The sequence below is a fragment of the Physeter macrocephalus genome, chromosome 9, assembly GCF_002837175.3.
Source record: "Physeter macrocephalus isolate SW-GA chromosome 9, ASM283717v5, whole genome shotgun sequence".
In the NCBI taxonomy this organism is placed as follows: Eukaryota; Metazoa; Chordata; class Mammalia; order Artiodactyla; family Physeteridae; genus Physeter; species Physeter macrocephalus.
In genome coordinates, this window is record NC_041222.1 from 177,388 (window position 1) to 193,592 (window position 16,205).

General features: G+C 44.0%; 1 protein-coding gene across 1 annotated transcript in view; it reads right to left on the reverse strand.

Moving 5' to 3' along the window:
- Positions 1 to 823, reverse strand: part of CFAP157 (cilia and flagella associated protein 157) — a 25,814-nt gene extending 24,991 nt beyond the window's left edge. Inside the window, exon 1 of the mRNA XM_028494287.2 lies at positions 699 to 823. Within this exon, the coding sequence (XP_028350088.1) occupies positions 699 to 823 (125 nt within the window). The remainder of the gene's footprint in view (positions 1 to 698) is intronic.
- Positions 824 to 16,205: the final 15,382 nt, after the last annotated feature.

Here is a 16,205-nt window from a genome sequence, read left to right on the forward strand (position 1 = left end):
ACCAGGGCTCGAACCTGTGTCCCCTGCCTTGGCAGGCGGATTCTTAACCACTGCACCACCAGGGAAGCCCCCGACGCACTCTTAACCCTTTCCAACACCTGATGACGCCCCAACCCTAATCTCCAGCCCAGACCTCCTGCACATCTGCTCTTAGACAGTCCACAGGCACCGGAAGCACAACGCCTGCAAAAGGAAACGTCCCCCAGTAAACCTGCTTCTGCTCCTTCTTTCACGTCTCAGCAAATGGTGCGGCCTTCCAATAGGTTGCCAAAGCCGGAAAGCTGGGAGTCTTCCCCAACTCCTTCCCCTCACCCTCTGCATCCAATCAATCACCGTAACCTGACACTTCTACCTCTGAAGACTCCTTCAAGTCACTTTACTTCTCGCCACCTGCCACTACTTCTCCATCCCCCCTCCACCACCTCCAGCCTGGACCACCACCATAGCTCCTAAGTGAACACTCCATCCAGCCTCCACACAGCAACCAGAGGTCTTTCTAAGCCATGTCTCTCCCCGATTTAAAGCCTTCAGTGGTGTCCCAGTGCTCCTGGAATAGGGATAAAGTTCCTTCACAAGCACAGGAAAGCCCTGAGCACCTCTCCAACTTCTCTGTGCATACTCCCTTGGCCCCCAGCTCCAGCCAGGCTCCAGCCTTCTCATTTTCTTGCCAAACCTGGATATTTCTCTATGTGACTTACTGTCCCCCATGCCCCATCACCACCACCCTCCTCTTGGCCAGCTCCTCCACATCCTCCGGGTCTCCCTCAGCCTCCCTCAGTACCCAGGACTTGTTGGGTGGGGGCTCCACCACGTGCTCCAACATCACCACACCACAGTGCCCCTCTCAGGGCACTTACCGCAATGTATTACCACTGCCTGTCTGAATCCCGCTAGGACCAGGCCTCCTTATACACCATTACATCTGCAGCTCCCGCACAGCTTCTGGCACATAGGAATGACTGCATAAACGTTGGCGAAATGAATAAAACCCTTGGTCCCAGAACCCACCAAAGCATGCCGAAATGGAAACAAGCCATAATGTATGGTCCTGGCTTTCTCTGGCATCTCAGAAGTCCTCCAAACAAGGAGTGACTGCTGGAGACTCTGATTCAAACCCGTCTCTTCACAGCTAGGCTCCAATGATTTTTTAAAAATGTGTTTGTTTTTCTCTACTTTTCTCCACATCTCTCTAAATTTTTTAGCTCCCAAGAATAAAATAGGCTTTCCTAGTGCAATAATTACTTAATATCTCATTTACTTCTTATGAGGTCAGCTGTTAGGCCAAATCACTAGTAGACATTTAAAGTGAAATACCATCAACATATAAGAAACAGAAAGAGGGCTTCCCTGGTGGCGCAGTGGTTGAGAGTCCGCCTGCCGATGCAGGGCACACGGGTTCGTGCCCAGGTCTGGGAAGATCCCACATGCCGCGGAGCGGCTGGGCCCGTGAGCCGTGGCCGCTGAGCCTGCGCGTCCGGAGCCTGTGCTCCGCAACGGGAGAGGCCACAACAGTGAGAGGCCCGCATACCCAAAAAAAAAAAAGAAACAGAAAGAAAGGAATATTGGAAATCTGCCCTGTGAGAGCTTGCAATTTGAGCCATTAGTAGTTATTCTTACTTTGGAGCCCCAAAGACATATATTAAGATCAGATCAGTGTATATCAGAAGCAAATTGCTTTGTTTTAACCAATGCAAACTTTCCCAAAGAGCACTGAGTGGGCAACAGCTGGCTGTTATCTGGTGATTACTAGATCCTGTGTCTATCAAAGCTATTGAGTGATTTGTTTCCTTGACTCTGCTAAGGACTTACTCATAACCTTGAGCAGACAAACTTATCTCGGTAATTATATCTGTAAAATAATAATAACCCCTTATAATGACTCATTGTTTTCTGAGCAATTTTTTTGGATAATTATTTAATGCAAGCCTTCAAAGAATTCTGTGATGCTGGGATTAGAATTTCCAATTGAAAATGATGTTAAATAACATGTCCCGGTCACCCAGCCACTAGGGGTTGGAACTGGGACTGTCAGCTGGATGTTCTGACTTCTAGTCTAGAACTCTTTCCACTCCACAATACTGCTTCGCGCTGACTTTTTTTTTTTAATTTTAATTTTTAAAAAAGCCTGGGGACAAAAAGCAAGTAAAACTCATACTTGCTGCAATTCAAATGCTTTTTTTTTTTTATTTTAATTTTTAAAAAAGCCTGGGGACAAAAAGCAAGTAAAACTCATACTTGCTGCAATTCAAATGAAGTCTTGACTATCTCGCCCTAACTTCAGTGCTAGCCACAGCCCTTCAGAGGAAACTGATTGAAGCAATCAAATCAGAGGATCGCCTTGGGGATTCTCCAAGCACTTCTCACAGAGGCGAGCCACGGACTGGGGTTCACGATTTATGGCTGTTGAGTTGCCAGTGATAACTTCACAATTTGGCCTGACTACTCCACTAAAGAAAAGATTCTTCGTTAGCAGCCAAACCCGTTTGTCTAAGAGGTGCTGTGTGTCAAAAACACCAGAGGGAAAATCTTTTAGTGCATATTCAAAAAGCCCTTTTTGGATCCTGTGGTAGACATGCTCTCTTACATCTGATGGGTGACACATGGATGATCCCTGAGTCGCAAACTGCTTCTCATTGAAATTTTATCTCAAATTAAACTACTTATCACCCTATCATAAGAGTGACATTTAGTCCAAAACAAAGAAGACTGTGTTTAGAAATAAACGGCAAGAATACTGCATATTAAAAAACTACAGGGGGGCAGCGGAGAGGGGAGGGTGGGGAGCCTCTGGGATTCAACCAAAGCTGCACTCAAATGACAACTCATATCCTTAGATGCTTTTATTAGAAAAAAGTTAACCAAGCATTTGATTCAAGAAATTAGAATAAGAACACACACACACACACACCACACAGAAGGAAGAAACTGAGTTTTTTAAAAGACAATTAAAATAGACAAATCACTACCAAGTATTTCCATGAAAATAATAATACTAACAGGGTAGAATGAGAAAAGAGATCACAACTACTAATGCAGAAGATATTTTTTAAATTATACAAATCTAATTTAAAGTTAATAAATTTGAAAATTTTAGGTTGAAAGGTCTATTTAATAAGAAAATATAAATTGCCAAAATTGATTCAAGAAGCTGAAGAAAGCCTGAATAAATAAATAGTAATCAAATAAATTTAAAAGACTATCAAATATTTATCCTCTTCCCCCCCAAAAGCAACAAATTCAAGTAGTTTTATGGATAAATCATTCCTAACATTCAGGGAAAGGAATGTCCATGTTATTTGATCTCTTCTGGAACATGCAAAAAGATAAGAAACTTCCCAATTCATTTAAGGAGAGACAAATTCTGATGCAGAAGATCTGAAAAAGACAGGAGAGAGACAGGAATTATACACACACACACACACACACACACACACACACACACACACACACACACACATATAAAATACATAGTATTCAACTGTTCATTCCAAATATCTCTTGAGTGCCCACTAGGTACCAGCATTGTTCTAGGTGCTGGGGATACAGAAGTGAACAAAACAAAGGCTATGCTCTCACGGAGCTTACATTTGGCTGGTGGAGGCCGAGATAAAAAAAACACAAAGAAAACAGTACGTATGAAATGTCAGATTTGACAATTCAGCATGGTGAGGGGGATGAGAAAGTAGGGGGAATTTCAATTTTATATAAAGTAGTCAGAGGAGACCTCACTGGTGAGGTGGCATTTGACCAGAGACCTAAAGGAATTAAGGGAACAAGCATGCAGATATCTGAAGGAAGAACATTTCAGACATAGGTAACAACAAATGCAAAGCCCTGAGGTGGGAACATGCTTGGAATGATCAAAGAACAGCAAGAAGGCTCCAATGCTAATGAATATAGATGTAAAAATAATAAGTAGAATTTAATAACACTGAAAAAGAATACTGCATGTCTAACAAGTAAGTTTATCTCAGAAATGCAATGAATGATTGCTCAATATTATAATTAATTAATTATATTACATTACTAGATTAAATAAGAAAAACTATATGATCGTTTCAAAAGAAACTAAACCAGTAGCTAAGCCTGGTTTTAAAAACAAAACAAAAACTCTTAGTAAGCTGGAACTAAAAGGAAGTAATTTGGATGTCAACTTCCTTAGGGAAGCTTTCTCTAACCTCCCCAGGCTTACACCAGACTAGTGCCCTGTATCATTCCTTTGTAATTCTCATCACAATTATAACTAACAAATTATTTGTATTAACTGTAAGACGACCATATTAGAATCCTTTTGAAAAGTGAGGCATTTCAAAAATATGATACTTTTAATTAATAAACTAGGAATGAAGATACAATGTGACCATTTAACAACAATTTTTAAAATTTAAATGAATTGTCTAAAAGGACACAGGATAAGAGTTATAACAAGAATAAGTAGTTTTTATTAAAAGTACACAGAAAAGGGCTTCCCTGGTGGCCCAGTGGTTAAGAATCTGCCTGCCAATGAAGGGGACACAGGTTTGAGCCCTGGTCCAGGAAGATCCCACATGCCACGGAGCAACTAGGCCCTTGCACCACAACTACTGAGTCTGCACTCTAGAGCTCACATGCCACAACTACTGAAGCCCACAGGCCTAGAGCCTGCGAGCCACAACTACTGAGCCCACATGCCTAGAGCCCGTGCTCCGCAACAAGAGAAGCCACCACGGTGAGAAGCATGTGCACTACAACAAAGAGTAGCCTCCACTCGCCGTAACTAGAGAAAGCCCGCACGCAGCAATGAAGACCCAATGCAGCCAAAAATAAAAATATAAATAAATAAATTTATTTTTTTTAATAAATAAAAATGGGCAAAGGGTTTGTGTAGACATCTCTCCAAAGAATATATACAAATGGTCAATAAGCACATGAAAAAATGCTCAACATCACTAGCTGTTAAGGAAATGCAAATCAAAACCGCAATGGGATACCACTTCACACCCACTAGGATGGCTATAATCAAAAAGACAGATAGCGACTTCCCTGGTGGCGCAGTGGTTAACAATCCGCCTGCCAATGCAGGGGACACGGGTTTGAGCCCTGCTCCGGGAGGGTCTCGCATGCCGCAGAGCAACTGGGTCCGTGTGCCACAGCTACTGAGCCTGCGCTCTAGAGCCCACGAGCCACAAGTGCTGAGCCCGTGTGCCGCAGCTGCTTAAGCCCGCATGCCTGGAGCCCGTGCTCTGCAACAGGATAGGCCACCGCAATGAGAGGCCCGCGCACAGCAACGAAGAGTGGTCCCTGCTTGCTGCAGCTGGAGAAAGCCCGCGCGCAGCAACAAAGACCCAATGCAGCAAAAATAGAAATAAATAAATTAAAAAAAAAAGACAGATAACAACAAGTGCTGGTAAGGATATTATGAAATAGGAGCCCTCATACACTGCTGGTGGGAATGTACAATGGTGCAGTCACTTTGGAAAACAGTTTGGCAGTTCCTCAGAAAGTTAATTACCATATGTCCCAGGAATTCTATTCCTAGGTATCTACCCAAGAGAACTGAAAACACGTTTCAAAAATAATAAGTGCAACATAAATTCTTCAAATCCATGAACATAGTATATCTCTGCATTTATTTAAGCTTTGCTATCTTTCATCAGTATTTTGTAACTTTCAGCACGCAGATCTAGAACACATTCTTTTAGATTTACACCCAAGTATTTCATGGTTTTTGTTCTACTATAAATGATACTATTTTAGATTTCAATTTGTAATTGTTCATTGCTAGTATATAGAAATACAATATATTTTTGTAAATTGACTTTGTGTCCTGCAACCTTGCTAAACTATCTGCAATTCTCCTTACCATACAGTTGCTCCCTTATTTGTGAAGTTAAGAATTTTTATTTTCACACTGCAATACAGCAAAGAAACTAGAATATTAAAAGTAAATTCGTTAAAACGTCAATTCTCCCTAAACCAATCTATAGATTCAATACAATTCCAAACAGAATCCCAGAAGAATTTTTAAAATGGAAATTGACAAGCTCATTCTAAAATTTATATGGAAAAGCAAATGAACCAAAAGAAGCAAAACAATTTTGAAAAAGGAAAACAAAGCTGGAGGACTCACAATATCCAGTTTCCAGTCTTACTTTAAAGCTACAGTAATTGAGTCAGAATGAGTGTTAGTGAAAGCATACATATAGGTCAAAAAATAGAACAGGGAGTCCAAAAATAGACCCACCCAAAGATGGTCAATTGATTCTCAACAAAGAACAAAAACAATTCAATGGGGAAAAAGGATAGTCTTTTCAACAAATGGTGCTGGAACAAATAGACACTCACAAACAAAAAAATGTACATATATACAAAAATGAACTTTGATCATAGCTCACAATATATAAAATTAACTCAAAATGGACCAAAGACTAAATATAAAGCCTAAAACTATAAAACATCTAGATGAAAACACAGGAAAAAAAAAACAAACATAGAAAATCTTTGTGAACTTGGGTTAGGCAGAGATTTCTTAGATAGGATACCAAAAGTACAATCCATAAAAGAAAAAATTGATAAATTGGACTTCATAAAAATTAAGAACTTCTGCTCTTTGAAAAATACTGTTAATAGAACGAAAAGACAAGTCACTAACTGTGAGAAAATATTTGTAATTCACATATCTGATGAAAGAAATGTACCCAGAATACATAAAGACCTCTCAAAACTAAAATAATAAGAAAACAGACAACCCAACAAAAAATATGCAAAAGATTTGGACATTTCACCAAAGAAGATACACAGATGGCAAATAAACACACAAAAAAATGCTTAACACTATTAGTCATTAGGAAAATGCAAATTAAAATCATAAGATACCACTACGTCTGAGAATGGCTAAAATTTTTTAAACTGACAATACCAAGGACTAACAAGGATGCTGGTGAAAAATGTAAAACAGTGTAGCCACTCTGGAAAACAATTTGACAGTTTCTTATAAAGTTAAACACACACTTATCACGCAGCCCATTAATCCCACTCCTAGGTATTTACATATCCAAGTGATATGTTCACACAAAACCTGTGACTGCTTCTAGAAGCATTATAGAAGCATTTGCAATTGCCCAGAAAGTGAATAACTCAAATGCCCTTTAGCTGGGGAATGGAGAAACTGTAGTACATTCGTACAACAGAAGAGTAGTTGGCAACGAGAAGGGACAAACTACAGATGTATGCAACATGGATGATTGTCAAATGCATTATGCTAATTTAAAGAAGGCACATTCAAAAAGCTACATACTGTATGATTCCATTGATAATGACATTCTGGAAAAGGCAAACATATAGGGACAGAAAACAGTTCAGTGGTTGCCAGGGCCTGGGGGTGGGAGGGCAGGATGACCGTAAAGGGGCTGCACAAGGGAATTTGGGGGATGATGACCTGTTCTGTATTTTGATTATGGTAGTGACTATATGACTGTATGTAATGGCTGAAATTTGAAGAACTGTTCACTAAAAAGGGTAAATTTTACTTATGCAAATTACACCTTAATTTAGAAATGAAAAATGCAACATGTGTTTAATATATTTCAAAATATAACACTTAAATTATCTGTATGCTAACCAAAGTTTCTTTAAAAAAAAAAAGTGTAAGAATGAATGAAAACTGCTTCAATCTAGGTGTCCTCTCAACTTCTGACACATCCTATGACTAAGGGCTCCATCTGAAAAAAGTATGTAATATATTTAATACACAAATTGAAACTACATTCTTTTCCAAAAGAATGTGATTCTTATAAACTAACATGAGGAGAAATTGCTAACAGCGAGGAAACAAGAAAAACAGTACATTTTGTAATCCTTGCATCTTTGAAACACACTGACAGAACTTCAGGGAATGAGTAAATTTTGGATTACAACATGAATTTACATAATTGAAACATCATCCATTAACATAAACTATATTAAAAAAACGCCTCGAAAAAAATGAAATTCTTGAGATTGAGACTGACATATATACACTAATATGTATAAAATGGATAACTAATAAGAACCTGCTGTATAAAAAAATAAACAAAATTCTAAAATTTAAAAAAAAATGAAAATTGATGACTAATAAGAACTTGCTGTATAAAAAAATAAATAAAATTAAATTAAAAAATTATTTTAAAAAATGAAATGCTCCTTTCTCTTACAATCTCTTTGCAAAGTCGACAGCAGAAAAAAAAAAAAAGAGGAAAAAAAACAACTACATTTTATAGAAAGAAAATAAAGAAAAAAAAAGTAAAGAAATTAGTAGAACTGGAAACAGAAGTTGGGTCAGGTTACAAATCATCCATATATTCTTCAGGTCTATTCTTCCATTTTCCAGCTCATTTGCACCTCGTTCAAGAAGTTTACCTAAGACTCCACTTTCTCCCCCAAAACCCTGGCCCCCCAGGAAAGAAGTATTCTACCTCTTCTTGAAATCTTCTAACACTTGTACTGAACCTCTTTGTTGATCTTTTCATAATGATAATATTGACTGAATTTACTGTGTCAAGAACTGTATCAGACGCTATACCTGCATTACCTCATTTAATACTCATAGAACCACATAAGGTAGGTGCTATTATTAGCCATTTTATAGATGAAGAAATCGAAGCACAAAAGGGTTCCATTATCTACCAAAGTCACACAGCTAATAGTGGTAGATCAGAATTTTATCCCAGGTAGTTCAAATCCAGAGCCCATTCTCTGAATCGCTATACATAAAGATTAAGTCATTCATCCAACATTTACAAAGACTAAGCACTAACTCTCACACTAAAGACAGACTTAACAGAAAAACAAATATCGTATCTTAATGCATATATGTGGAATCTAGGAAAATGGTACAGATGAACCTGTTTGCAAGGCAGAAATAGAGACACAGATGTAGAGAACAAACGTATGGACACCAAGGGGGGAAAGGCGGGGGTGGGATGAATTGGGAGATTGAGATCGACATATATACACTAATATGCATAAAACAGATAACTAATGCGAACCTGCTGTATAGCACAGGGAACTCTACTCAGTGCTCTGTGGTGACCTAAATGGGAAGGAAATCCAAAAAGGAGGGGATATATATGCATATAGCTGATTCACTTCGCTGTACAGCAGAAACTAACACAACATTGTTAAGCAACTATACCCCAATTTAAAAAAGAAGAAAAAAAAGGAGTATACATATTCAAAAAAAAAAAAAAAAAACAAAAAAAACCAACCAGACAGACTTAAGAATAAGATGAGGTCCTACTCTCCCATGAAAGAGCTTCTGGTCTAGTTGGAGACCGACACAAAGAAGTGCAATACACTGGTTATACCTTAAGTATGTCAGGGGAGTGACAGGGAGGGCATCTCAGGATTGTCTGTGTCTGTCACAACCGTGTGACACTGTCCCACATTTTGGTGTCCCTGTATTCCCACATAATTCCTACCAGGCTCTGAACAAACCTTTGTTGAATGAACAGCTAACACCCATCTCCTCTACTTTTGCGTCTGTACCTACTGCCACTCTAAAACTCAACTTAGAAAGATGTGACAGGAAGCCAAAAACTACATTTTCCTTCCTCTCAATCATATCCTTAAGAACATTGATTCATTCCATGAATATTTATTGACTACCAACTATGACCAGCCACTGTTTTTGGTATGGGATACAGGGATGAACATATCAGATAAAGACCATGCTCTCCCGGAAGCAACATTCAAGTGGATGAAACAATCAAACAAGCGCCAAAAACCAAAAACAAACAGAAAAAAAACCCACCAACCAAAAAAACAAAAAACGAAACAATATCACTTCAGATCATTTTAAGTGCTATGAAGAAAATAAAATTAGGGAATATGATAAGCAGTGACTATGAGGTGTTAATTTAGACCGGGAAGACCAGGCTGTGAAGATGACATTTAAACTGGTGCGTGTTGGTTAAAAGACATCTTTTTTTTACTCCTATTTGTAGAGGAAAAAGGCAAAGCTAGAAACCCCATCCGAAATTAGGAGTCAGAATTAACAGAATTCTTTGTGTCACTGACAAAGAATTGCAAAAATATTTTTTCCAAAATTTATACCTAACTCAATTGTTATAGAAATAGAATGCTGTTCACACATTCACCAACTTTATGTAAAATTGGTTTGGTTTTATTTTTGTAAACAGTGGCTTTGCTTTACTTCAGAAAATAAATTTTGACCATGTTACACATTAATTTTTTTTTGATACTTGCTTCTAAAAGTTGGGGGGAGGTACCTGCATGAACAAGGGTCACGGCAAAAGGATGCAAAAACGTGATTTCTGTAACACCTGTTTTCGGGATTTTGTTTTAAAAGCACCTTATTCAAATATAACATTTAAAAGAATGTAACATAACAATCCACATTTCACAACCCTTTAAAAAGCATACTGGAAGGAAATGCTATATCTAGAACAATGAAGAAAGTTATTTTTTACTAATGCTGCAAGGAAATGGACACCAGGTTTTTAAAAAATTAATTAACACTGATTTTGGCAAGTCATTTAACTGCTCTGAGCCTCCATTTCTTTCCCAAGAGTAAAATGAGGGTGTTGACATTAAAGGATCCCTATGGGTCCTTCCAGCCCTAAACGCTTTGATTGGCCTTTAAAAATAGAAGGTACGTGATTCAGAACCTTTACCGCATGGGGAAGGCAGGTGATAATTATCGTGGGCACTTTTTTAAAAACTTGCTCATTTGGGGGTTCAGTTTTTACAACAATTTTCTTTTGGTGTAATAGGTCAGATAAGGTTGTACAATTGGGAATATTTTCTATATATCAACGAAAAGAATAAGGAAGAAGAAACAATTATGATGCCTCAAAAGGACCATTACAGGCAAAAACATTTGACAACCAGAGAGACAGAGCGAGAGGAATTGCTCTAATATGACAGAATCATTGGAAAGGAAACCAATTTCCACCATTTTAATTGTATTTCCTTTCTTATCCTCTCCCACAAAGTCCACTTTTAATTTTCTCTCAATTCCAAAAGAGGTAGCGAAAGTTACAGCAATCCTCTCACATTTTCTGTTAAAGAAACACCCGAAATATTGAAGAGGCACTATTTGTCTACACAGATCATCAAGCTTATTTAGCACTGGGGACGCCGTTTTCCAAATACCACCACCGTCAGAGCTCACTCCGCTGCAGCCCACACGCTCCACCATCCATTTTTAAAAATCCATTTACGTTGAGCCTTTAATCCAAACCCACGAACAACCATTTCCTCCCTGCAACAGTGGCTGGAACTGCCCGAAACCAAGCATCGGGTGAGTCCTGCGAACAGGGAGACTGCAGACTGCGGTGCTGGGCAGGGCCACTCCTCCCGCGCACGCTAAAGCTTTCCTCGTCTCCCGGGTGATTTAAGACAGTTCAGGACCCTGATTAAGACCCCGCCCTTGAAGCCAAGACCCAGGATCTGGAGGAGGAGAGAGGCGGCCTCAGCCCAGCAGAGCCAAGCCTTTGGAAAACAGGCTTCTCTCCAGCTGCCAGGAGTGGCCCAGGCTGGGCGAGCGGCGCGTCTGAGCCAGGGCGCGCGGAGCAGCTCCCAGGTGGGTCTCTGCAGCCGGGGACCGCGGCTCCGGCTCCCGGGAGGGAGGAGGAAGGGGGAGGAGGACGCAGGCCGGGATCTCGCTCGTCACGACTCACGAAGGAGGGTGGGAAAGAGGGAGGGACTGGAGACGGGGAAAGGGGTGGAATCAAGGAGCTTAGGGAATAAAGGCGAGGAAAAGGAGAGAGGAAATGAGGGGAAGGTACTGGGAGTGAAGAATGGGGGTGCAGGGGAGGGTAATGGGCTGTAGGGGGTAAAGGCGAGGTGAAGGGGGAGGGATGGGGTGCCGGGGTGAAGGGGGAGGGATGGAGCGATGGGGGTGGAGGGAGATGGAGGTAAAGAGGGAAGAGAGGGATGGGGCGAAGAGGGGAGGGGTGGGATGAAGGGTAAGGGATGGAGCAAAGGTGGGGGGGGCGGAAGGGGAAGGAATGCGGGAAGAGAAGAGCAGGGGAAGAAGGGAAGAGGGCGCGGGCCGCAGGAGGCCGGGAGGGACTTCCCTCCGAGGAGGGCGGCGCCGGAATAACGGGACCCTCCCAGCCAGGAGCCCCGGGCCGAGCGGGGCGAGAGGCCAGCGCGGAGGCCGGGGCGCTGCGGGCAGGTACGGCGCTCGGCTCTCCCGGGCGGCCGTAGCCGCCGCCTGCGGGGAGGACGCCGACTCCACTTACTCTCTCCGACCACCGCTTTGAGGCCAATGGGGGCCATCGCGCTGCGCGAGTCTCTGGGCTCCGAGCCTCCTCACGCGACGCCTGCGGACACCGCCGCCTCCCCAAGTCAGCGCGCTCTGCTAGCTGCAGCCCGCCGCCCTGCAGCCGCGCTCTGGAGAGACTGACGCGCGGACTCAGCGCGGGGGCGCGGCGCGAGCCAGAGCGAGGCTGCCGACACGCCGGCGCGCGCGGGGGGGCGGGGCCGGCAGGGGGCGGGGTCTCGCGCCAGCCGTTAGCGTCACCCGCTCGCCTCCGCCAATCGCACTGCGGCCCGGAGGCTCGGCCCCGCCCGCCGAGTTGCGGCTGGAAGCGAGGAGGTCCCTGGCTGGTGGGAGAGCCACGCCCTTCGCCTCATCTCACGCGCCGCGCGCGGCCGGGACACCGCGCGCTCCCGGGGCGCCGGGTCCAAGAATCCTCTCCGCAGCCTCCGCACCTGAATCCCTGGCCTCAGGCTACCGACGCATTCCATCTTCCTGAAACCCCGCTATAGTCTGTCTTACCTCTTTCTGGGAGCCTTACATCCACCCCTCACCCCCCACACACCCCCGCCCACAAAAGGAACTCAGAAGCTAGATCTTATTAGTAGTACCCACTCCCCAAAACGTAAGGTTTATCGACACCATCTCTATCTCTTTGGGTACCCATATCCATAAATCCACCATTCACTGAGCTCTTACATGCATCATCTCATTAAATCCTCGCAATAATTGGACATTATTTTTAATCTCCATTTTCAGATGAAAAAAAAAATAGGCTCAGAAACTGAGTACTAGACTTGCTCTCAGGTTGTGTTTCATTCATTAGCAAATATTTATTGTTCTCTCACTACTATATGTAAGCCGCTGTTCTAGGCATTGGAGCTCCAGCCATGTACAAGGCAGACACCGATCCTAGACTTTGGGCAACAAAAGTCTAGAAATATCTAGGTCCCAAATCGAATAGGAATATGCTGTGCGACGACTCTGGTCAGTATCTCCTTCCTGGAGTCCACATTTACCAAAGTGGTCCCAGGTCAGTTTTTGCTCGATTTAGTTGACGGGGAGATTGCTTTTGAAATATGGGACAGGGCTCTCCTCTGGCTTCAAAGAAAAATGAGTTGAGCCAATTTAAAGTCAAAAAGGACAAGACAACTGGTAGTCATAAAATCAATGACTACTCATTAAATTTTTGGAACAGCTCTGTGAGCTAGCTCCTTTTCTTTATATTATTAAGAAATATAATACTTTACAGATGAGGAAACTGAGACTCAGAGAAGATAAGTGCCTTCCTAGTAAGTGACAAAGGAAAGATCTAATTTTAGAATCTGAATTCTGAACCATTATTTTATACTGAGCAACAACTAATGAAGTTGAGGCCTAAAGGAGGACTTTCCTAAGGTCACACAGTGAACACTGGCCGAGCCAGGACGAGGGGCCACTTGTCCTAGTTCAGCCACCAGCCCCAGGGCATGAAGATTTGACCATCTTCTCATCCTCAGTTCAGTCTACCCTAACAGAACCTTCATATGGCTTCCCAGAGAGGGAAAGTGTTCACCTGTCATCTCTTCATGTCTGGGCTCTGCCTTTTACCCAAGGAAGGTACTGATAGCCTTGGGTTGCATTTGGAAAAGGAGGAGATAGTTTGTAAATGTGAGGGGAACTAGGATGCACTTGTGATGCCACATGCTCCCTCCTTGACCCTCTGGCACGTGTCAACAGAGACTGCCCTCAAGGAGCCGGTATTCTAGCTGAGGAAACAGACAGGAGTCAAGGAGTTACTGTTCTAATAAGTGCTGAAGCAGAAGGACAGAGGGTTCTGAGAGCAAATGACAGAGCACCTGACCCAGTGGACCAGGTAGGGTGCAGTCAGGGCAGGCTTCCTGAGATTAGTAAAAGGTAGCAAGAGGGGACGGGCAGAGTGTCCTAGGCAGATATACAGAAGGTGTCAGAAAGGAGTTTGACTTTTCCAGGAACAGAGAGGGACCAGTGTGACCAGAGGAAAGAGAGTCTGAGGGACAGAGTAGGAAAGAAAGCTGCTAGAGGTAGGCCTTGCTGCAGAACTCCAGGACTTTTGGGTGGCCTGGAACCTGCCTGGACACCTCCTCAAAGGCTTCTCATTGCGGTGACTTCTCTTATTGCGGAGCTCAGGCTCTAGGCGTGCAGGCTTCAGTAGTTGTGGCTCGTGGGCCCTAGAGCGCAGGTTCAGTAGTTGTGGCGCAGGGGTTTAGTTGCTCCGCAGCATGTGGGATCTTCCCAGACTAGGGCTCGAACCGGTGTCCCCTGCATTGGCAGGTGGATTCTTAACCACTGTGCCACCAGGGAAGCCCCCGGTGCTATTATTATTACATTTTCCAGGGGCACAGGAAGGTCAAGTCACTTGCCCGAGGTCACACGGCTCTACGAGCAGACCTGGGACTTGGGCTCCGACTTCCTGATGCCCAGAGGAGAACGTCCAGCGCCCAGGTGCAGCCGCAGTGCCCTGACCTAAGGACAGGTTTAGATGTGTGGACCTCTTGCTGGGAGCGTATCAGCAACGGGAACCGAACCTCTTGGGAGTCGGGGCTCAGGCGGATCCACTAACCCTTGCCCCTGCCCAGCCTGAGGGGGTCGGGTGGGGGCGCTGCGGCCCCTGGATGCGCCGGTTTGGTCCGCGGCCCCGCCCGCCCGCTGGGCAGGTGCACTTGTAGCTGCGCATGCGCGGCCTGCAGCCTCTGCAGAACCCGGGTGCCGGCCAAACTCTGGGGGTGGGAAGAATCCTGTGATTTACGCTTATGTCACGTGACGGCGGGGAGCTTGCTTGCGGCTTGGCCGCTGCGCCAGGAGCCCGGCAGGTGGGAGACAGATGCAGAACAGAGAGGGGAGAAGCTAGGGGGTCAGGGAGTAGAGACAGGGAGCCGCATGGAGGGACCGAGAATGGGGGTGGGGCGGGTAGAGAGGGACAAACAACCCAGAGTAGGCAATGGGGCGGAGCAGGGAGAGACGGAAGAAACCGAATGCTGTGGCCTCCACGAGTCCTGATAGCGCGGACCAACTGACTTGGGCCCCCCACGTACAGGGGCCTGTTGGAGAGCGGTGGGTCCAGAGTCTGGGCCTCTTGGAGGGCCCTGGGTCCAGAGTCTGGGCCTCTTCTCCGACAGTCCCGGGCTTGCACCTGCCTCCCTTCTGCTTTTAAGCTGCATCATCAGCTGCATTTTTCCGTGTTCACCCCCACCCCCTCCTCGTGGTCTCTGGGCTTTTAGATTCTGCTGCATTCTTTTAGAAGAAGTTTCTAAAGAATTCAAGATAATGTTAATAAGGTTCTTTACCTAGTACCGGGAACCTATTAAGGACCCAATAAATGTTAGCTATTAATATCGTTAAAGATGGCATAACGAGTCTGAATACATCAGTGCTGAACATAGTTACGGAGCATTCAGTCGGTTTCCTGTTTTTTTGCTGCTGTAGTTCACGGGCAGAGAATGAAAATGTAATTGTCTCCAGCGCAGCCACCCACTACCCCCCAACACCTACAAAGAGCAGCAGGGCCTGGAGTGCTTCAGGTCGGTACATCCTTGCCGGAAAGAGTGAGTTAACAGTTTTTTGTGTTTGAGGTCGGAATACAATATGTAAAAGGCTTTGTTTTCAAAACCTTAGGCTAGGTTCTCAAACTCAAAGGAGTGTAGGGGCCAGGCAGATGTAACACTACAGATGTGGCCAACGGCAAAGCACATGCCTTGCGGGGAGTTGGGGGGGCGGGGGGGCAGTCCTTACTCAGCTCCAACCACTAGTTTACATGCAACACCAAGGATCTTGATTGTAAACTTTTCGGCATCCCCCAGTAAGTCGAAGTGTTGCAATGGATTAAAAAAAATGTAGGGCTTCCCTGGTGGTGCAGTGGTTGGGAGTCCACCTGCTGGTGCAGAGGACACGGGTTTGAGCCCTGGTCCGGGAGGATCTCACGGGCCGCAGAGCAGCTGGGCCC